The sequence below is a fragment of the Sorex fumeus genome, unplaced genomic scaffold (genome assembly GCF_029834395.1).
Source record: "Sorex fumeus unplaced genomic scaffold, SorFum_2.1 ptg000041l, whole genome shotgun sequence".
Taxonomy (NCBI): domain Eukaryota; kingdom Metazoa; phylum Chordata; class Mammalia; order Eulipotyphla; family Soricidae; genus Sorex; species Sorex fumeus.
This window is the reverse complement of record NW_026606098.1, coordinates 485,151-508,788: the sequence shown is the minus strand read 5'-3', so window position 1 is coordinate 508,788 and position 23,638 is coordinate 485,151. Positions and strand designations below refer to the sequence as shown.

Here is a 23,638-nt window from a genome sequence, read left to right as displayed (position 1 = left end):
TCAGAAGTAGTTCCTTGAACCATTATTAAATATAAATGAATAAAAAAATACAAGATATATATAACATTCTTCTGCACAATACATATATAATTCGAACAAATAGTTAAGAAAATGACAACTTCAATGATTTTTGGCCTTGAACAAGTAATTTAAATTTAGTAACACAGATTCATATGTAAAATAGGTATAATTTTTCCAAATTTATATATGAAATGGAGTATTGTAGCATCTTAAATTTTAAAAGGATAAAGAACATGGTAATTATGTACTTTATTAATACTAAAAGTATTAATACTTTTCCAGGAATATTAAAATATTGCTCATTTTCTGTAAAATCTAATGTAAATTGATACTATATAAATTGCCTATGTCTCAGGTCAGAGCAGTAATACAGTTGGTAGGGTTCCCAATGGTTCCCTGAGCACTGCCAGGAGTAATTCTTGAGTGCAAAGCCAGGAGTAACCCCTGAGCACTGCCGGTTGTGGGCACCCTCCACCCACAAAATAAATTTTCTCATATTAAGAATACAAAGACGGGGCTGGAGTAATAGCACAGCGGGTAGGGCGTTTGCCTTGCACATGGCTCAACCTGGGTTCGATTCCTGGCATCCCATATGGTCCCCTGAGCACAGCCAGGAGTAATTCCTGAGTGCATGAACCAGGAGTAACCCCTGTGCATCGCTGGGTGTGACCCAAAAAGCAAAAACAAAAAACAAAAAACAAAAAACAAAAAAAACAAAGACCTGTGAACTCTGGCTAACTTATCTGTCCAAATTCTGAATTTAAAAGGCATTCTAAGCAACATATAAAAACTTCACACTTCTTTAGAAAAATGCTTGGGAAAACCTCTAAAAATAATCTGAAGCACAAATGAAAGAATCACAATTCAAATGTTCTCTGATTAAGATCAATTTTTAATGAAATGAGAAATAGATAGCACCCTATGATCCACTGAACTTATTTGGGAGAATTTATTCTGGGAATATTCACTGAACATGTATGTAAACAGGTTTAAAGGAAAGTTCATTAAAAATGCCAATAGTGAAAAACTAGAAACAACATTAACATCTACCACAGAGAATTGATTTAAGCACAGAACAGCCACACAGCTTATTATCTTTCAGGATATGTGTTGGGTATGAGTGCTCAAAGTGCTGAAGCACATGCTTTGCCAACTAGAACTACAATCTTCAACCTCCCCTACCACCCGGTCCCCAGCACTGCCAGAAGCAGCCCATAAGCACCATGTTGGAAGTACGACCTAAGTGCAGAGATGAGGGCGGCCTTAAACCCAAAAAGACCCAAAACAAACATAACAAGCAAGAATGGCTAAACTGTTACAGACCAAAGGTATCCAATCTAAAGAAGGTCATTACAAACATTACATTTGCATTAAGAAATCAATACATCAAGAAAACTGACTCTTATCAACAAAATATGCACCAAATAAAGGGGAAGGAAAGTTCTTAAGGAAACTACTACTAGTCTTGAGGAATAACAGAGGGAAACACAACAGCAGGAGGACACTTTAACATATCACTCCATCACTGAGCAGATCAATCAGACAGAAAATTAGTAAGGACACAAAAGACCTAAACGAGGAATTGAAGAGCAGGAATCCCTGTCCCTCAAAGATGAATATTCCTTTACAGTGCACATGGGCCATAAAGTTGTGAAAACAGAAGTCATAACTAACTCCCTCTTCAGATCACAAGGCTATTGCAGTTGGAAACTGACTATAAAAAGAAAGCTGGGAAAACAAACTAACTTAAGGAGACAAAACAACATACTGTTGAACAATCACTGGGTCAAAAAGAAAATTAAGAAGAAATAAAAAGACTCCTGGAAATTACTGAGAATGAAGAGCTATCAGAATCTATAGGTCACAGCAACATCAGTACTAAGAAGGAAATTCATAGTAATACAGGCTTCTTTACATCAGAGATAAGAAATATCTTAAGGGCATACAATAGATCAACGAAACCAGGAGCTTGAGACTGAAAAACCCTTTCATATATTCATTTAGAAAAAGAAAAAAAGAAAACTCAGACCAGAAATTAAGTTACAATAGATATCTTCAGAAATACAAAAGATGCTAAGAAATTGTTATAAATAAGCTCATGCAACCTAAGAAGGAGAACCTAAAAGTAATGGGTGAATTTCTAGAGTCAAAAAACTTCCAAGACTGAGTGAGGAAGACGCAGAAAACCTGAGTAGACTAGAGTCTACTAAGGAAATTAAAATAGTAATTTAACAAAATCTTCCCCTAAATAAAATTCTAGATGGGTTTGCTGAAGAGTTCTAACAAACCTCCAAAGTTCCAATAACCTATCCTTTTCAAGTTCTTCCAGAAAGTCAAATAAACAGAAATTCTACCTAACAGTTTCAATAATACCAACATTACCCTAATACCAAAAGTAGCCAGAGACAATAAAAAAGCTGCCAACCAATTTCCCTGATGAACATAATGCAAAGAATCCTTGACAAAATGTTAGTGAACCAAAAATCAACAATACATGAAAAAGATCATACAGCACAATCAGGTTGAAATTATTTCAGAGATGCATAGATGGTTCCGTATATAAAAATCAATGAACTTGAATGCAACATCAGTAGAAGGATAGAAGTAAATAAGCTGAGAGACTTTTTTCCCTTTGGAGAACTCCTTCTCCTGAACATATATTTCTCTTTTCCTTTCCCCTCATCATTTCTTTAAGTAAACTTTTTTTTTCATTTTTATAGAGTTGTTTGTGATAATTTATTAGTCAATATTCCAAACCCCACCCCATCACCATTACACCTTCCCACCACCATTATTTAGAATTTTACCGCCACTACCCAAGCCTGCCCAAAAGGTAAATCCTAAATAATTTATTTTGTATTGCTTGTTTGCTTGTTATGAAGAAACCACTAAAAATGATCCAAAAAAGCTTCCTTAGAGGAAGTGTGTGAGGATTGTTATATCTCACTCTGGAGACATTAACCTCTTGTGTAAGAGATTACTAGCATGCTGCTACAGGTGCTAATATATTTTTGAATCAAGTAAAATTTCTACTTTACACCCCATCAAATGGGCTGGAGTGATAGCACAGCGGGTAGGGCGTTTGCCTTGCATGCAGCCAACATGGCCGACCCGAGTTCGATTCCTCTGCTCCTCTTGGAGAGCCCGGCAAGCTACCGAGAGTATCTCGCCTGCACGGCAGAGCCTGGCAAGTCACCCGTAACGTATTCGATATGCCAAACACAGGAACAATTGTCACAATGGAGACGTTACTGGGCCCGCTCGAGCAAATCGATGAACGGGAGGACAGTGACAGTGACAGCGACCCCATCAAATATAGTGTGCTACTCCTGGTACACGTGGCTTAGAGAATGAGCGACTTCAGGAAGTCTAAAATAAAGGAAACTATTTTAAGTATTTTGATTCACTATTTCATTTCTCTGAGATTGTTGGTATGAAGAAAGGCATACCTGGAATATCTGTGCTGGTTAGTACTGACTTTCCTTCTCCTACAAAGAACAATTCCTTGCTCCAGCCTGTCAGTAACCGGTTTCTATGTCACTCAGAACAAATGGTGTTTAGACACAGCCTGACCGCTCCTTGTGGGGCTGGTGGCACATTAGCATCCTTGCAATGTGGGTGTTTGTGGTTGACTTTACCAGTCCTGACCTATGCCAGGCATTTCCCCCACTCGCGTAGGTAGGCTGAGGGGGAGAAGTACGGCCTACCTACCTCCCTCATTCCCCACTTCACCCAAGTCACTGAAAAGTGAAGGAGAAATTTTACAGGAGAAGGAACCCTGTGGAAATTTACAAGTATATTCGCTTGGGGAGTGTCTCTGTAGCTTGGTCAGAATATAAAGTTTATATTCTCGTGAGATTTTACTCCCAGGCCAGTTTACCACCGTCTTTCCCTTAACCCTCCCTCTGCATCCTTAGAAAATCCCCAGGGCCTCTCAGCAAGCAATGGGTTCCTCCAAATAGAGCACTCTCTGAACTTGCTGGGTTTATGCAACACAACTAGCCAAGCTTATTAGAAGAAAGCTGTTTTGCAAATTAAAGGAAAAGGTGAAAATAAAACCAATTCATAACTATTGCCTTTATGGAGAAATCAGACTGTAGTTCTACAGAGGCAATTAAACAAGTATATTCTAGAAGGCCTGATTTAAACTGTCCCCTGAATAATCTAGACAAAACTTTGCTGACAGTAGTAGCCGACTTCATGAAGGGGCTTGAAAAGATGAATAAATACACTGTTGTGACAGTGGAATAGTGGATAGAGGAAGCCAGAACCTGTTCGGGGAACTTCAACTCAAAAGGCAGAACTACTTGCTCTCGCCCAAGCCTGCTAACTGGTTGCAGGACTTAGAGATACTGATTCTTACTAAGCAGTCTTAGTCCTATAAGCTCATGCCACATGTAGAAAGAAAGGAGAGACCTAACAGCTAAAGATAGTCCAATAAAACATGAGGATGCAGTACTATTCACAATAGCCCAAATCTGGAAACAACCCAAGTGCTGAAGAACAGATGACCAGATAAAGAAACTATGGTATATCTATATATACAATGAAACACTGTGCATTGAAACACTGTTAAGAAAAAATGAAGTCATGGAATTTGTTTACACATGGGTCGACATGGAAACTATCATGCTGAATGAAATGAGTTGGAGGGAGAGGAGACAAATGTGGGATGATTGCTCTCATTTGCAGGATATAAAAAAAAAGTGAAGTATGAGAATAATACTCAAAGACAGCAGAAATAGGGACTAGGAGGACTGGTCCATGCTAGGAAGCTTCCTGTAGGATAACACTGCTTTGTCCTTCTTCCACAAGAAGCTTAGGTTTAACTGGTTACATCCATCACAGTGCTCCTGAGGCACTTCCATTCCATTGTGTTTATCTGTAAACAGTCTTCCTATGCTCTCCTCCCCACCCAGTTAATCAGCTTTCCCCCTAATCAGACTCTGTTAATTTGTAAGGTCAGATTCCCAGAAATCTATGATTTTATATGTATGAGTGAAATATTGCCTTTCTCCTCTCCTTATGCCTTATGAACAGTTTACTTTAAAGCAATGCTCTTTTTGTATAGATACAGGAAGACCGTTAACATTATGCTTTGTAACTTAGGATTTGATTGGCTTTGAATATTATTCACTCCCAGGCATCTGCTTTCTCAACTTAAGCCTCAGGTGCCCTTAGTTCCTAACACCCCAAAAGCAGGGTCCCGATGAGGGACTGAATGGACCCAGGGCAAGCGGTGAGCTACCCTGGCATCGAAATGGGCCAGGCCAAAGTGCCACGATTCTTAACTATAAGTTAAGAGTTTGATCATAGACAAATGCTGTCATGATCCAAAGGTAACGACGAGACTAGGATCCTGCTAGGGGTGGGAAAGACTATCTGGCCTGAGCATTGTAGTCTGAGATCGAGATGGCCCTAGGAGAGCAATCCTATAAGTTTAAGATATTTCTTACAGTATCCATACAAAATGATTTATATTATATATTCTTATATGCTTGTCGGACAAGGAGAGGAGAAACACACCCTTGGGATTCCGCTCTAGGGTGGGTCGCCCTGCTGAGAAAAGATCTGTCCTAGGAGCGGCTTTCCCTGTGGCTAAGATTTCTATCCCCATTGGTTGTGACTGCACCTATGTGTAATTGTTCCCCCCATTCCTCATGGAGGGAGATATAAGGAGACTGTAGAATGGGCAAAGGGGGCAGAGGCAGAGAAGGGAGACTGGCGTAGATGGAGAGAGGATCAGAATAAACTGCGACTAATACCAACCAGCCTGCCCTCGTTTCCTTCCTCCGCGTGACCATCGCCATCGACCTCCCCGGGGTGGAAGAAGGGTGAGACTACCGAACGTGGGTGGCGGGAGAGATAGAGCCACCGCTGCTGTGTGCCGTGCCTCTTTTTGTGTGAGTTTACACAGCTTCCCACAAAGTGGGAGGGCAATTAGGTCAGAGAAGGATCCCTATGACAATGACAGTTGAAAATGGTCACTCCGGATAAGAACTGAGTACTGAAAGGAGATAAAGTGATAGGCATGATACCCTTTCAGTAACAGTACTGCAAACCAGTTTCCAAAAGGGAGAGAAAGAGGGAGGAAGGGGGGGGGGAGAGAGAGAGAGAGAGAGAGAGAGAGAGAGAGAGAGAGAGAGAGAGAGAGAGGTGTTTGACATAGAGGCAGGGGTAGAGTAAAGGTGGGGTGTCATGGGAAACTGTGGACACTGATGGCAGTGGGAAATGTGCACCAGTGAAGGGATTGGTATTGAAACATTCTAAGACTGAAACTCAATCATGAACAACTTTGTAACTGTGTATCTTATGGTAATTCAACGAATAATAATAAAAAAAAAGCATAAAGAAAAAAATTTAAAGCTATTGGAGGCAGCTGCAGACCCCCAAAGAAATAGCAGTCATGCACTGCAGGTCATCAAAAATGGAGATAATGAGATAAGGGAAATAGATAAGCAGATGCCATATGTAGGAAAACAGAAATTACGTGATTTGTATCCCATCCAGAGAATCTTTCTATTAAGTCAGAAAGAAGATTCTGGAGACAGGGAAAACGGGCACTGTGACACGGCTTCCAAAGAGAAACAATTTGGTCCAATGCAAAGAATTACATGAAGTTTCCCACACAGAAGAGATGCTTAACAATGTTACTGAAAACTATCTTCCCTGGGAAGGGGCCAAACAGGACAAGCCATGCTATGTGCTAACAGACCTAGTGAGATCCTGGGCCTCCTCTCCTGGCACCACCTATTCAGCACCCAGGAACTAACCCAGGAGGACTGGCAGCTGGATGTCACACAAATGCCTCCACGCTGCAGGTACAGATGTTTACTGGTTCTGAGGCTGGAGCACTAGTACTGTGGGTAGGGCAGTTGCCTTGCACGCGGCCAACCTGGGTTCAATACCTGGCATCCCATATGGTTCCCCCCCCACCCCCACCTCGGTCAGGAGTAATTCCTGAGTGCAGAGCAGGAGAAACCCCTGAGCCTGGTTCAAAAGCAAACAATAAAAAAAAAAAACCCAAATATTTTTATTGGTTCTTCCTGACACCTGACACTTGGTGGGTAGAAGCATTCCTGTACTGAAGAAGCCAGAGAAGTATGAAGTGTGACTGAGGAAATAATTCCTCCATTTGGATCATCCAGGTCACCACAGAGGGACAAAAGAATGCTCTCACTAATAAAGTCACTCAGGACTTAAAGGCTACCAACGCCCCACAGGCTGGCACTCCCTAGCAACAGGAAAGGTGGGGGTCATTTAATAACACCCTAAAAAGAGTATTACGGAAATTATGTCAAGAAATGTCTCTGTGGGGGGGTATGGTGCCGCCAGTAGGTCAATCTGTACCTGTGAGGTAAGTGCATCAGCAGCCTCATGGCACCTTCAGACTTCCAGATACCCCAAAATTGCTGCTGTACTTTGGCCAGATCCCAAAAACTTGGGGAATAGTTTACCAAGAAAGTAAATGGCCAAAAGTTAGGTATGTGGGGAACACCCCCACAAACCACATCCAGCTCAGCTATATAATTGGAGGCATGGCCTCTCTGGTTCCTGATTGAACTGCTTAATGGCCACGATTCCAGAGACTCAGAAAGGAATCTCGAAACCCAGCAGCTTTTGGCAGAAATGCGTCCAGTCCCTGCAGTAGGTTACCGGTACTGGGCCAACCCAGGTGGGAATAGGTCTCATGCCTTGGCCTGTTCCCCCGGGGGCCTGGTGGCCGCCATCCTCCAGAGGCCACTGGACAGTCAGGTTTGGGCCTGCAGTGACGAGACACGCAGGGCCTCATGGGATGGAGGTGGAGCTGGTCCTGTCCTCCCCACCCCAATGAGACCCCAAGTCATCGCCCACAAACGGCCTCTCTGGCTCCTGATCAAGCTGCTTAACGGCCATGATTCCAGAAACTCAGAAACAAATCTTGAAACCCAGTGGCTTTTGGCAGAAATGTATCCAGACCCCACAGTAGGTTACTGTCACCAGGCCACCCCAGGGGGGAAAGGGTGTTGTCACTCTGCATGCTCCCCCTTGGTGGCCCTGGTGGCCGCCATCCTCCAGAGGCCATTGGACAGTCAGGCTTGGGCCTGCAGTGATGAAACTTGTTGGGCCTCACGGGATGGGGGTGGAGCCAGTCCTGTCCTCCCCACCCCAACGAGATCCCAAGTCATTCCCATGAACGGCCTTTCTGTCTCCTGATTAAGCTGCTTAATGGCCATGATCCCAGAGACTCAGGAGCAAATCTTGGAACCCAGCAGGTTTTGGCAGAAATCCCTCCAGATTTAAGTGTAAAATTTCAGAATTTCAAAATCGTGCAGCCACTACTGCAGCCACGCGACATCATATGTTATTCATAACCAGGAATAGAAAACAAATTGTCTACTGTTGCCTTTTCAGCAGATCTGAGTGTTGGGGTAAAATCTCAAATAATAATGGTGGGTCTGGTGTCAAAATATTGAAGGTGATCAAAGTAGAGATAGAGTAATGTGGAAATCATCTGCCCCACAGGTAAGGGGAGGGTGTGGGATGAGGGTATACTGGGGTTGTTTGGGGGTGGAGAATGGGCACTGGTGAAGGTACGGGTGTTTCATTGTATGACCGAGACTTAGACCCAAAAGCTTTGTAACTGCTCTCACGGTGATTCAATAAATAAAATTATAAAAAATGAAAAAAAAATAAATGTGTGGGGGGAGTGGGGTGTGGGAGAGAAGGGGCTGCAGGAGGGAAACTAAGGAAATGTACAGGGGACAGATGTTGGACATTATATGACCAAACCCCAATTGTGAACAACTTTGCAACTGTGTATCTCACTGTAATTAAAAAAAATTTTTTTTTTTAAATTATGGCTTTCACTCTTGCCTATAGGCTTTCTTAAGTGTGGAACAGCTCCTGTGACAAAGTTTCAACTTTGTCCTTTTGAACTATTGTATGGCACCCCATTTTGACCACAGATTTCTTATTGAACCCAGAAAGTCTAGAATTAATTCATATGCTATTCATTTAGGACAGAAGCAGCAGCCGGGAGGAATTAGAGCTGACACTGGGCTCTCAAGAAGTAATTAATGGTCCCCAGAGCCCTCCAGGAGTAATTTCTGAGTGCAGAGCAAGGAGGAGGGTGAGGGTGAGGGAGAAGGAGGGGGGGAGGAAGAGGAAGAGGGAGGGGGAGAAAAAGCCAAGAGTTAAAGAAGCTCCTCTCTTCCTAACCCGGAAGTAGCAAAAAGCATTATGGCCAGACGTATTTCATAGACCCAGGAAGAGGGCAGATGAACTGGCCCAGGCCAGATAAGGCTGGACTGCCCCTTCCGGAGAGAAGTTCCAGCAGGAACAGAGTGATAAGAATATGACTGTAGACTAGCAAAAATGTCAGGGTTTTCCCCATGGCAATCCATAGCAACACTCTCTTCTTTACACAGAAAGCCCTGCATGGGGGCAGTTTGGGAGAAATCCTCTAAACCCACTCTTCAAAGGCGAGCAGGGATTCCCCTGGAGATGGGGGGCACGGAGGGGGTGAGGCTCCATCTGAGATGTGGACTCAGCCGTCTCCCCTCTGGAGAAGCCTGCATTCTCTTGAACATGTTACTCTTTATCCCTTTCCTTCCTCATAATCTCTAAAGAAAACTCTTTCACTATTTGTCTCCTCCTGAAATTCTTTTTGTGCGTGTTTGCTTTTTGGCCACACCTGGCTTTGGGGCCACACCCAGGTGCTCAGGTCTAATTACTGACTCTACACTCAGGTATTGCTCCCAGCTGTACTATCTCCCTAGCCCCCTAAAAGCATTTGTTCTAAGATCATACAAAAGGCAAGGCTGTCAATGTTGATCACTATTATTTAACACAGTACAGAAAGTCCTAGCTACAGCAATCAGGTAGGAAAAAGAAACCCAAAGGCATTCAAATGGAAAAAATATTAAATCATCATTATTTGAAGATAACATTATAATATACACAGATTCTAAAGACTCCTCCAAACAAACTTCAGAAACAACCAAAACAATAAAGTAACAGGCTATAAAAACACACAAAATTCAGTTGTATATCTATATGCAAACAATAAACTAATGAAAGAAAAAATTAAAAATCCTATATAATAATTTATCCAAGAACATCAAGTACAAATCTAGGAATCAATTTAACAAAGAAGGTGAAAGACTTGTACACTGAAAACAACAAGTAACTATTAAAAGAAACATGAAAGGACACAGTAATGAAAAATTTGTGGCTTGGAAGAATATTGATAATATGCCCACCCTAGCCACAGCTTTATCCAAATGCAATGCAATCCAGAAGTGACACTGTTGTGTGTGTCCTAGGATACTGTTGGAGGGTCTTGGCACTTTGATGGTATTGACGGTACAGTGAGTTTGTACATCGAAAACATCAACCATGTTACCTCAATAATAGTATTTTTAAAACTAAATTTAAAAAAATTAAGAGCCTGGAGAGATTGTACAGTAGGTAGGGTGCTTGCCTCACACACAGCCAAATCTCCAGCATCCCAGATGGTTTCCTAAGCACCATCTGGCACAATTCCTAAGCAGAGTCAGGAGTAACCCCTGAGCATCGCTGGGTGTGGCTCAAAAATCAAAAGACAAAGATTAAATACAAAAATTAAAATGTTGTATTTCATTCTGAGACAAACTTCTTATTTAACTGCAAACCATACTTAGTCCATACTAGCATAGATTATTCTTACTGACTCTTCTAACAAATACAGTGGGCAGGGTGCTTGCCTTATATGATTCTTTCCCCAACACCCCATGTGGTCCCCTGATCCCCAGTAGTAGTGATTCCTGAGCGCTAAGCCAGAGCACTGCAGAGTCAGAAGTAAGCTCTGGCGAGGTGGGTGTGTCCCAGAAAACGAAAGAGAAAAAAAAAAAGATGAAATCAGCTATATTACCTCCTGAACTCATATACAATTATAACTAAAGTCACATAACAAATGCTTTGGGAAAAGATAGCAAACATTTGAGTATCCTATTTAACTACCCATTCCTCAACATATATATTTAACTACCCATTCCTCAACATATACAAAATTTAATAATGAAACCAATAAATCAGGTATCATTCCAAGAAAATCTTACCTTTCAATTGCCAAGATTTCTATTCCCGAAGCACTGCTGTTTCCATACTTGAAGGTAATTAGCTCAGGATGTTTTTTTTTGGATGTAATTTTAACTACAGAATTTAGTGCTTGTCGAGATTGTATATAAGCCAGTCCTTTCCGTGAAAGAATTTCCCTTAAACAGTACATATGTGTTGCAGTAATCAACAGATGACTAGAGTGTGAAAAAAGAATTTAAAAGAATATTTAAGACAGTTAATTCAAAACAGTTGTTACTTCAACATCTCAACTATAAAAAGTGTTTGACTACAGACAAATTACTTTTGATTTAGAACATAGCCATAGGGTCACTATAAATAAATAAGCTATCAAAATTGTTTTTAATTTTCTATTAGCCATGGAAGCTCATACATTTTTATTCTATTCTACATAGCATATAAAATATACTATCAGACTCTTAACAGTGTTTTTTGTATTCATAAGCTGTTCTCATTCAACACACCACAAATATGTACCTGATATACAATTATCAAGTACAAAAACTAATATCAAGTATCAAAAACTAATCATTTTTGGGTTATCTTACATATTAATATTCCTGAAGGCAAAAATGGCATAGATCAACTAACATCCCTCCTATGTAACAGCTTATCTTTAATATAATGAAGACCCTCATGTAATACAACAACAAAAAAATATCAGACAAATTTAGAATATGGGTCATTCTGCAGAATGTTTAGTGTCAAGGAATTAATGCATCGTAAGAAAATGAGGAAGCAATGGTAATGGTTGTCCAGTTGCACACTGGTGAAAATGAGATGCAGTCACTAACTGCAAATGTATGGACCATCACTGATTCCTGCACCCATAGTCTAGTATCTTTTAATACACTTCAAGGTACTGTGAAAAAACTGAGTACGTGGTGGTGGAAAATGGGCACTGGTGGAGGGATGGGTATTTGATCATTGTATAATCTAAACCCAAGCACAAAAAATTGTAAATCTACAACTGTACCTCATGGTGTTTCACTAATAATAATTAAAAAAATAAATTAAAAAAAACGGTATGCTGAATGACATATGATTATTAAGGTTTTAAAAATATGATGATACAATTGGGGTTGTGTACAAGAATAATCAAAGTCTTGGGAGATTTATACAGCCCAGTTAGGGTGAAGGATCATACCTGTATCTTCTGAATGGTGTGACAAAAAGAAAGTGTATGTATACATGTATATATAAATATATACATAACTAGAGAGAGAGGTAAGTGTAGAAGTTAAAAGCTAGTAAGACTTAAAAAGATGCTCAGTGTACTGTGACTTTTAACATTTTTATCACATTTTTCAAAATAAAATATCACATATTTTTACCTATAGAGATATAATACAAATTAATGAAAAGAAATGATCTCATTATACTTGGAGTTTCTTCGGTAGTTTAGTTTTATGCTACTTAAATTATTTTTAAGATTTAAAATAATTTTTATTATGAAATTTCAATTTAATTTCTGAAGAAGACATTGAAAAAGTACCTAGGAAACATGTGTCCACTTTCTTTCACTTCTTTACAAGGAAAATGATGCTTGATGTCTGGTTTGTTTATCCAAGTCTGAATGTTTACAACCTCTTTTCTATCATCATCTGACATTGAAGAACTGTCGATTTCATCTATAAAGAATTTAAAGTGTTAGGAGGCCTGGAAAATAATACAGGGAAGGCACTTTCCGTGCATACCGCTGGCCCCAGTTAGATCTCTGTCCCCACTTGGGTCCCCAAGCACCACTGAAAGTGACCCCTCAGCAGAGTCAGGAGTAGCCCCCAATATTGCCGGGTTGGCCCACAATCAGTCCTTCCCCCAGTACCCCACACCTGTCAAAAAAAAAAAAAGAATTTATCCCTTTAATTACATATTTCTTAAAAGCCTGGGGGAAAAACTTGAGTAGTATCTTAAACATGGGGATAGAGAGGAATTAAGTCTAATCCTGCTACCATTATTTCCTTATTGTCATTATTTCTTTAGTGCCAATATAGAAATGTTGTGATGCATCACGCAGATGTTAAGAAAGTCAGTTAGGGGCCCTATAGACAGAACAGTGGATAAGGTGCCTGCCCTGCATGCAGCCAATTGGGTTCAATCCTTGGGGACCATCCTGAGCACAGAGTTAAAAGTCCTGAGCATAGCCAGCTGTGGCCCCAAAACAAAATGACACAAAAAAAGGTAAAAATGTTGAGAAAGCACTTTATTTTGGGGCCACGTCTAGCGGTGCTCAGGGGTTATTCCTAGCTCTCACTCAGGGATCACTTTGGGTAGGGCTCAGGAGACCTCATGGGGTGCAAAACAAACACCCTACGTACTGTACCTACTCATACTCTCTCTCTTTCTCTCTCTCATTATAGACTTTTAAAAGATTCATGGATCACGGATCACAGTCCTCCTGTTGTTCATGGATTTGCTCGAGCGGGCCCAGTAACGTCTCCATCATGAGACTTGTTGTTACTGTGTTTGGCATATCGAATACGCCACGGGGAGCTTGCCAGGCTCTGCCGTGCGGGCGTGATACTCTCGGTAGCTTGCCGGGCTCTCCGAGAGGGGCGGAGGAATCGAACTCGGGTCGGCCATGTTGGCCGCTTATAAGGCAAACGCCCTACCGCTGTGCTATCGCTCCAGCCCCTTTAAAAGATTAAACTAAGAAATTTAAACTTTTTAAAAATTTTGATAACAAAACTATGACCTATAACTAGACTTATGATGACTACTCTGAAGAGAGATGCCTGAATGATTTAAGAATAAGCACCCTGTCTTGTTAGAATTGTGTGCACGGAAAGGTGCCAATAACAGAATTTCTACAAACATTTTTTTAAAAAGAGTGCCTATTTCAAAGCTAAGATGGCAGATGGCAGAATTCTTTTCCTCTTGCTGGTTTTTAGTTTTTTTGTTTTTCCTTAAGTTGTGGGACACTCCCAGCAGTGCTCAGGTCTCACTCCTGGCTCTAGGCTCAGGGATCACAACCTAGAGTTCCAGGGAACATCCAGGGTGCCGGGGATGCTGCTTGCAAGGCAAGCATCCTAATTCCTTTCACTATCTCTCCAGTGCAAGGTTTCTAGTTCTAAGGGAAAACAAGCAAATTAAGAAAAAAAAAATATATATATATATACATATATTCAAGGAGGTGACACAAATAGCTTAAGAACTTGCTTTGGCATAAGGAGTCCTGGGTTTGATCTTCAGCACTGCCAGATGTGGCCCCAAACAAAACCAAACATCCATCTTGAGATAAATAAAAATCTAGTCTTTTTTTTTTTGTGTGTGAGGAATAGAAAACAACTTCCCCCCAATTTTAGTTGAATTAGTCTCAACAGTTGATTACCCACTTTTTAAAAATAAAAAATATGAACTGTTAAACAATAAAAAATAATAAAACGAATCTCATTTATCTGAATATCACTTGATCACTTGACATCCTATTATTCATCGGTTTTCTCAAGCAGGCGCCAGTAATATCTCCATTCCTCCCTGTCGCGTGCTAGTTTAGCCCAATGGTGTCTGCTTGCTCCAGGAACACCAAGAGCCTCAAACCGATCGTTCAGGGTCTTGACAAAGAAGTCTGACCATCTCGTAGGTGGGTGGCCCCGAGATCTTTTGACATCCCGTGGAATCCAGTCGGTAACAGCTCTAGTCCAGCAGTCGTCTCCAAATCGCATTACGTGTCCAGCCCATCTGATTTTCGACACCTTGGCAAATGAGACAGCGTCCCTGATTCTCGATCGTTGACAGAGGTCGGAACTCCGGATTCTTTCTCTCACTTGAGTGAAGCATGATACTCCAAGCATAGCTCTTTCAATTCCTCTCTGGGAGACCCGAATAGTGTTCTCATCCTGTTTGCGTAGGGCCCAGGTCTCTGAGGCATATGTTAATACAGGAAGAACAGTGGAGGAAGAGATGTGCCTGGAGCTGGAGGTTCTTCATCCTCTTGGCTATTTCTTCAATGCTCTTGAAGGAATTCCAAGCCGCTCTCTTCCTCCTGCACAATGCAGGTGCCAGGTCATTTGTCATGTTGACTTCTCGACCTAGGTACACATAGCTGTTGCATTCGGAGATGTTTGTTTCATTGAGAGTGAATGGAAACATTGTCTTCGTGAGATTGAGCTGTAGTCCGACCTTTCCACACTCACGGTAGAAGTCGGCCACATTTGTGCCTCTTGGCTAATGTTTGGTGTTATTAGAACGATGACATCAGCGAGGTGGAGGTGGTGTAGCTTCCAATCATCTATCTTATCTTTATCTGAATACATACTTTATATACTATATGCTCACTTTAATTAGTGAAGTCCTCACGTAACTCTTCCCAATCACACTCCCCTTCCTTTTTCACCAAGAAACAGTGACTATAACACTCTGGTGTAATCAGTTATACAAAGATATTTTTTTAAACATATATGCATATCAAAAAATAATAGTAGTGATTTTTGCATTTTAAGTCAGTTACATTCAATCTATCAAATAATATACTGATAGGAAGACTATCAAATTGTATTAGCAATGTAATTGCTATCCTACTCCAAATCAAAATATATTTATTCCATGATACGTATCACACTAGCTTTATTTTTATTACTAAGCAATTTTCCAAAAAAATTTGTATATATATAAATGCTATATATCATGTTACTTGTATCTGATCCTTTTGTTAAAGAGAGAACTGAAATATTCAGAGAGAAAGACTGTTGGATAACAGAAAAACAGCGAAAGTGGGGAAGAAACTGAAATTGCACATAGAAAACTGTATTTGAAAATGTCAAATGCTGTCTAGCAACTGATGGCAAAGAATTTACCCATTGGGGGGCCAAACAGATAGTTAAGGGGGTCAGGCTGCTTGCCTAGCATGCAGGTAATCCCAATTAGACCTCTAGTACCACGTGGTCCTGTGAGCGTGGAGCAGCCACTCACAGCACCACATCCAGTTCTAGAACTGAACTGCCAGATGATGAGCAGAGAATCCCAGGAGGGGCACTAAGCTTCCTGAGCACTCTTTGGGAGCACCCACGAACTAATTACCCTTTGGATATACTTGCAAAAACCATACAGTGCTTTTTAAAAGAGAAAAAAAATCCCCCAAACTAGAAAACTACCAGTGTTAAGGGGAAAGACCAGTTAAATAAATTATGGTTTAATTTTATATAACAGAGAATTAAGGTGGTATATGGGGCTGAGTTGGAAGTCACTGAAGAGTTGCTAAGTAGAAAAGATGGGATTTAGGTGTATTTTCTCTCCCATGTTCAAGAGTACTGTTTTATGATTTTTTTATTTAATGCACATATTAATATTTAGGTTAATTGACAAGGATATATATATAGTGGGTTTATAATTAAACTAATAAATTGTTATTTATTTTATCACAAGAAAAAAAAAACCCACACTGATGAATTTCCCTGGTACAATACCCCCATCTTGTGGCTCTCTGAAATATTGCCTCCAGTTTCAAAAGGTTGTTCTCAGATGTCACAATTTGAGAATTCCTGGAACTTCAGTTCAAGTAGGCTAGGTGGGTAGATCAAAAGGGTTGGCATACAATTCCATGGATTTAAATGTTACTTTAAATTATCATAGTTTAAAAATTCTGAGATCAGAGAGAGAGAAGAAAAGCACCTACCACAGAGGCAGGCTGCGGGGGGCGGTGATGGGATGGAAATTGGGACAGTGGTGGTGGGAAACGTACACGAGTGGAAGGATGGGTGTTGGAACACTGTATGACTAGAACCTAATCATAAACAGCTTTGTAAGGGTCTATCTCACAGTGATTCAATTACAAAAAAATTTTTTTTTTAAAATTCTCCGATCACCCAAATCAAACCTCTGGATTTCTCAACTAAAGACTGCCTGCTCAACAATCAACTGCCTACTCAATACTTCAGCTTGGATTTCTAGTTGGCCTCAATTATGATGTCTAAAACCACTTTTTTTAAAATGTAGGAGTACTACTGTTTAGTCAGCCCATTGATTACACTAACTGAATTCGGCATGAACTCCACATTACCTTTCTTAAAAAACTTTTTTTTAAATTGGATATTAGTGAGATAGACCATTATAAAGCTTCTCTTAATTGGGCTTCAGTCATACAATGCGCCAGCACCCATCCCTCCACCAGGGTGCATTTCCCACCACCAATGCCCCGCTCCCCCCGTTTCCCTACCACCATCCCCTTAGCTTCCATCCTTAGCCTCCCTCTATGGGAGGCACTTTTTTTTTTTAATTTTTATTAGTGGAACACCACGCGGTACAGTTGTAGACTTAAAAAATTTTTGTGTTTGGGTTTCAGTGATACAATGATCGAGTACCCATCCCTCCACCAGTGCCCATTTTCCACCACCACTGATTCCAGTATCGCTCCCACCCCCCATCTCCCCCATCCCACCCTGCCTCTGTGACAGGGCATTCCCTTTTGTTCTCTCTCTCTCTCCTTTTGGGTTCTGTAGTTTGCAAGAGAGGCATTGAGTGGCAATCAAGTTTGGTCTATAGTCTACTTTCGGCATACTTCTCCCATCCTGCGAGGATCCTCCCAGCACCCTTCCAGTGCTCTCTTCTCTATCTGAGTTGCCTTTTCCCCTAGCATGTGTGGCTGGCCTCCAAGCCATGGAGTGAACCTCCTGGTACTAATCTCGGCTATTCTTGAGTGTTAGTCTCCTATTCTGTTACTTTATGTTCCCCAGATGAACGCAATTTTTCTATGTCTGTCCCTTTCTTTCTGACTCATTTCGCTTAGACTATGGGAGGCACTTTCCTTCTTGCTCTCTCGCTCCTCTTTCTTTTGTGCATTATGTAAAACCACTTTTAAATAGAACAACAAATGTCTCAGAGAGCCAGTACAGGATGGTTAAGTGCTTGCTTTGCATGTAGCCAAACTGTTAGATCACCAGCACTATATATGGTACTCCGGGCACTGCCAGGGGATACTCCTGAGCACTACTGGCCCCCAAAACAAAGCAAATAAGCAAATAAAAAACCCACAAAATCTCCAAGCTCCTCTACAGAATCTCCTCTACAGAACTGCATCTGTGTGTGTATTTGTGTGTGTGCGTGTGTTTAAGCAATTGTCCAGGTAGTCTTTGAATGATCTCTGCAACCAAATACAGTGAGCAAGGAAAGCAGTCTGCAGGTAAATGTATTATTACTATACCTGTGTCATATTCTTCTTCATCTCCAATGCTGAAAACAGGCTTTACACCACGGTAAGGCTTGCCTACTCTGTCGCTGCTGCTCACATGCCTATATTCAAAGAATTTTAAGGAGGAAATGATCACTTCAGAAGTTACTGAAGTTTATCAAGTATCATGAATATCCAAACAAAATATAATTTCCCAGGCACAACCCAGTTTTAAGACAGCTATGTTAAGGAAATTGAAACAAGATAAAGAAATTGTTAGCAACAGTGGCATTAGAACTAGACAGAGACTGAATGCTTTCAAGTAAGTAAAACTGAATATTAAAGTTTTAATATTCATATTAAAACCAATGTTTAGTTTTGTATGGATTTAGGGAAGCTACTTAATCACTTTGTGCTTCTCAACTGTAAAAAGGGTGACAATAACATTATCCTCCAAGATTATTATGAGAATTTAGTCAGTATTTTAGAAAATTCTGAAAACAATGAACTACATCAACTCCTACATACACGTCTGTTAGACAAAACAGATTAAAGAACCAAATATTCAAGGTGCTGTGTGAGTAGATATCTAGATTTTTCCTCACTTTGCGTACTCTACCACTGAAACACATTCCCAGTCTCATCTCACTTTTTTAATGATAAACTAATATTTTACTAGAAACTAATGTTTTTCTTTTAAATTAGTATAGACCATAAAGTAAATATGTCTTTATAAAGTAAACCTGTCTTTGTTTTTCAAGTAACCAAAGTATATAAAAAAAAAGGTAAACTCAAACTTGACAAGTTCTACAGAATAACACCTTTTTAATAGAAAAATTTTGTACCTCATTACTTTTTTTCTAAGGTAATTACAAAACCAAGAAGTAAAATTTAAATAGAAACAAAATACTTCATATATCTGGGGAGAAGACATTACTGCTTATAATAAGTTATCTATGGTAACTATTATCTATTTTTTATCTATTTTTCCTTGGGCTGGAGCGATAGCACAGCGGGTAGGGCGTTCGCCTTACAAGTGGCCAACATGGCCGACCCGAGTTCGATTCCTCCGCCCCTCTCGGAGAGCCCGGCAAGCTACCGAGAGTATTCGATATGCCAGACACAGTAACAACAAAGTCTCCAATGGAGACGTTACTGGGCCCGCTCGAGCAAATCGACGATCAACGGGAGGGCCTTTACCTTTACCTTTCCTTTGTCACAGAAATAGCCGAATGTGAAAAAAAATTAAATCAATATGCCTTTATTTATTCGCAGAATTAAATTTTCTCACCAGAAAAAGAGATCAGTATTTTAGAGAAGTATTTTAGAGAATACTTATCAATAACAAAAATCTTACTATGTCATAACTGTTGAAATAGACTTAAATCTTTACTTCTCCCAAATCAACACTTCTCAACAGAAAAACCAAAAGAGAGCTGAGAGTATAACACTCTTTGGGAATTATAAGTTAGGCCAGTCATAAATTAAAATCACAAAATTGATGATTTTATTAAACATATGTAACATAAAATTATCCTGTAAACCACCGAACTAATTTCATTAGTCAACAGAAAAAGAAAGTAATAATCTAAACACCTACTGAACTCGGATTCAGCTTTTTCACAAATGGCAATAAGAAAGATAATATCATTTTGCCTGAAAATATTTTAGTGCTATCTAGCTTATAAATTATTGGTTTTCTGATACTAAAGCATGGTTAGAGTAATGTAACAGAGAAAGCAACAAAAATGTTTACAGTTTGAACTTGAATGCAAGTGTGAATAAAGTAGCAACCCCTCCTCCAAAATAACCAAGTCATCTATTATTATCTAGATTTACAATGGAATGCACTGTAGCACTGTCCTCCCTGATTTGCTCAAGCCGGTCCAGTAACATTGTGAGACTTGTTGTTACTGTTTTTGGCATATCGAATATGACACGGGGAGCTTGCCAGGCTCTGCCGCGCAGGCGAGATACTCTCAAGTAGCTTGCTGGGCTCTCCGAGAGGGGCGGACAAATCGAACTCAGGTCGGCCAGGTTGGCCATGTGCAAGGCAACGCCCTAGCCACTGTGCTATCACTCCAGCCCATAATGGAATGCAGTTTATATAAACAAAATTTCTAAGGATTACGAAGATAATTCTTAAATGACAGGCTAAAATTAATAAAATCAAATGGCTAAACTCCTTTTTTAAAGTTTATTAATACTTCTAAAATCAAAGTTAGTAACAAAAACATGTATAAAATAGTTTATCCTGTTTGGGATTTATTTTATTGAGCTCTGAAAGAAATCCAACTCAGGCTTTTATCCAAGTTTATATTCTCTCTTGAAGACATATTCATCTCTTTTTATCCTCTTTTTTCCACTTGAAAGAAGCCCATCTCTCTCTCTCTCTCTCTCTCTCTCTCTCTCTCTCCTGGGCTGTACCTGGATGTGCTCAGGAGTTACTCCTGACTCTGTGCTCAGGGATCACTGCAGGGTCAGGGACCATATGGTGCTGGGTATCAAATCTGGGGTCAGATAGGTATAAAGCAAATGCCTGCTCTTCTCTCTCTCTCTGTCTCTCTCTCTTCCCCCCCTCCCTCTCCCTCCTTTCCCCACCCATGCTTGCTCTCTCTATTCCCTCACATTTCTCTAAGTAAATGTCCTTCAATAAAATTATGTTTCACAAAAAAAAAAGTGGGGAGGAAAGAAGGGAGGGAGGGAGGGAGGGAGGAAGGGAGGGAGGGAGAGAGAAAGGAATAAAGGAGTGAAGGAAGAAAGGAGAGAAGGAAGGAAGGAGGGAGGAAGGGTGGGTGGGAACGGAAGGGAAGGGAAGGAAGGGAGGGAAGGAAGGGAAGGGAGGAAGGGGGGAGGGGGGAGGAAAGGAGGACGGGAGGAGGATGGGAGGGAAGGGAGGAAGGAAGGAAGGAAGGACCCAATTCAGTCCAACCAAATTGTTTTCAAAACAAATGTTTCTGGGACCTGCAAGAATGGAAAAGGGCTTAGAGCAGCTGCTTTGCAAGGGAATGGTCACCTAGCCAGAAGCACCATGAGTGATCCTGGCAAGTCTGTGGTATGGGACTGGCCTTGTACCCAACCCAGGTCTGTGAGCGTGCCACAGAAATTTACCCCCTGGGAGGGCTGAGGGGCCAGAACAACAGTACAGTAGGGAGAACAATTGTCATTTGCCTTACACCTGGGTTTGATTCTCGCACCGTATAATCCCCTGAACCTACCAGGAATTAATTCCTAAGTGCCCAGTCAGCAGAGCCAGGAGTAACTCCTGAGCACTGCTGGGTGTGGCCCCTAAACGAGCAGAAAAACAAAACAGAAGGAGGATGTGGGAGTGTCAGGGCAGAAAGTGCCACCTCTGGCAAACACATGTGTTCCTGCCACAGTGATCCCTGGCAAATGCTGCCACTGTAATTCATGTGCCTCCACCAGGGGTGTGTGCCCTGGAGAGAGGTGGGCAAACAGCACACTTAAAGGAAGGCTGTCAAGTGTGCAAGCACCAGAACCGGCACCGAAGTACCCGGGAGCTCAGCTGAAAATCTGGAAGCACCATGGCCAGGAGTGGGAGCAAATCCCGGCCACTGCGACAACCAAGGTCAACAACACTGAAGAGAAGGGGGAGGAAGAGGCAGAGTAAAAATAACAAATAAAATTTTAAATAGATGTACTCTGCAATGCTCCTTTCCATAGCTCAGCAGGCAGAGAGGAAGACAGTAGTGTACAAGATGTACTCTGCAGAGAAGATAATTTTAAGACTTTTTTTTAAATTAAAAATTTGCTTTGTTTTTTGCTTTTTGGGCCACATCCGGCAATGCACAGGGGTTACTCCTGGCTCTGCACTCAGGAATTAATCCTGGCGGTGCTCAGGGGACCATATAGGATGCTGGGAATTGAACCCGGGTAACCCACATGCAAGGCAAACACACTACCCTCTGTGCTATTGCTCCAGCCCCTAATTAAGAATTTGGGAGAAAACTTCAGAGTTAAACAAAATTAAATTAATTAAATGGTCCTATAATAAGAAAAATCAAAGATGATTCACAAACAGCTGATAATTTTAACAGAATCGGTTTCTTTGAAAATAGGTTTAGAATAAGTACTAATAAAAGAACAACAAAGAATCGGTTTCTTTGAAAATAGGTTTAGAATAAGTACTAATAAAAGAACAACAATCCACACTTACAGAAACAATCATTTGTAAATAAAAACTTCTCAGTAAATTATTGTTGTAGTTTCTTTAAAAGCTACTTCTTTTAGGACTGGAATATGTACTTCACACCACTGATGGTGGTCCAAAAAAATTTTTTTAAGGAAAAAAAAAAAAGCTAATTCTAGTCACAGAAAATAAGAAATCTCATCTGAGGAAAAATCAGCTACATAATTCTAAAATTTAACTTACATTCAAGGTCTGACTAGATTTAAAATACTCATATATATTACTATAATTGATATCCTAAACGGAAATTTTTTTTTTGGGGTCACACCCGGCGATGCTCAGGGGTTACTCCTGGCTCATGCACTCAGGAATTACTCCTGGCAGTGCTCGGGGGACCATATGGGATGCTGGGAATCGAACCTGGGTCGGCCATGTTGGCTGCGTGCAAGGCAAACGCCTACCCGCTGTGCCATCGCTCCAGCCCCCCTAAACTAAAAAATTTTAAGAGTAAAAACTGCAATGTCATATCGATGCACTAAATAAGTCTAATCAAAGAGACAACCCTAGAAAAATGGCTCATAGGAAACTCATCTCAATATGCTCACTCACCTAACGGCACATATATCATTAAGAAAAAAAATCTAAAAATGTTACCAAAATTCCCAACCATGAGCTACCTTTTGATAGGTATTAATAGTCTCTACTGTTAGGAAAGGAGACAGAAGAAAATGAGATTCTTAAATATATTACCAAATCTGGGACTGTATTTTTTTGTGTCACTATTCCTCTATCTCAGAATAAAAACTGTGGGTTTTATGATGATAAGGATTTTAAAGTATTTGGCTTTCATATAAGGAATGGGAGATTATAAAGCATTCAAGGAAAAAAAAATTAAATGATGAAGCAAAAAACCAAAACAAAAAGCAGATCAATCAGCATAACACACTCTTAAGAAGCAGGATGAGAAATGGTAAGCATTTGAAAGAGTTGCTTGAAATTTTAGCCAAGGCAGTAATGAGGCTTTACAGACAGCATGAGGCATGCTAAAGGAAAAGGATGGTCCAAGAAAGCTGCTCTACTCATTGGCTTACCGCTCTGTACATGTTCTGTCTGGCCAAGGAAGATTGAAAGACATTCTATAGCAAATTGAGGTAGAGGACAGAATAAAATGATTATAAGAATACCAACATCTTTAAGACAAAATTAAAGCATAATCAATTTTTCAAGCCCAGGGTATAAATCATAAAATGATAAAATCATCC

General features: G+C 40.5%; 1 protein-coding gene across 1 annotated transcript in view; it reads right to left on the bottom strand.

Moving 5' to 3' along the window:
- The window catches only part of TBC1D23 (TBC1 domain family member 23), an 81,155-nt gene that overhangs the window by 2,249 nt on the left and 55,268 nt on the right, over positions 1 to 23,638 (bottom strand). Inside the window, exons 15-18 of the mRNA XM_056119305.1 lie at positions 23,468 to 23,512; positions 18,260 to 18,348; positions 12,617 to 12,752; positions 11,103 to 11,297 (exon numbers count right to left, since the gene is read on the bottom strand). Coding sequence (XP_055975280.1) covers positions 11,103 to 11,297; positions 12,617 to 12,752; positions 18,260 to 18,348; positions 23,468 to 23,512 — 465 coding nt within the window. The remainder of the gene's footprint in view (positions 1 to 11,102; positions 11,298 to 12,616; positions 12,753 to 18,259; positions 18,349 to 23,467; positions 23,513 to 23,638) is intronic.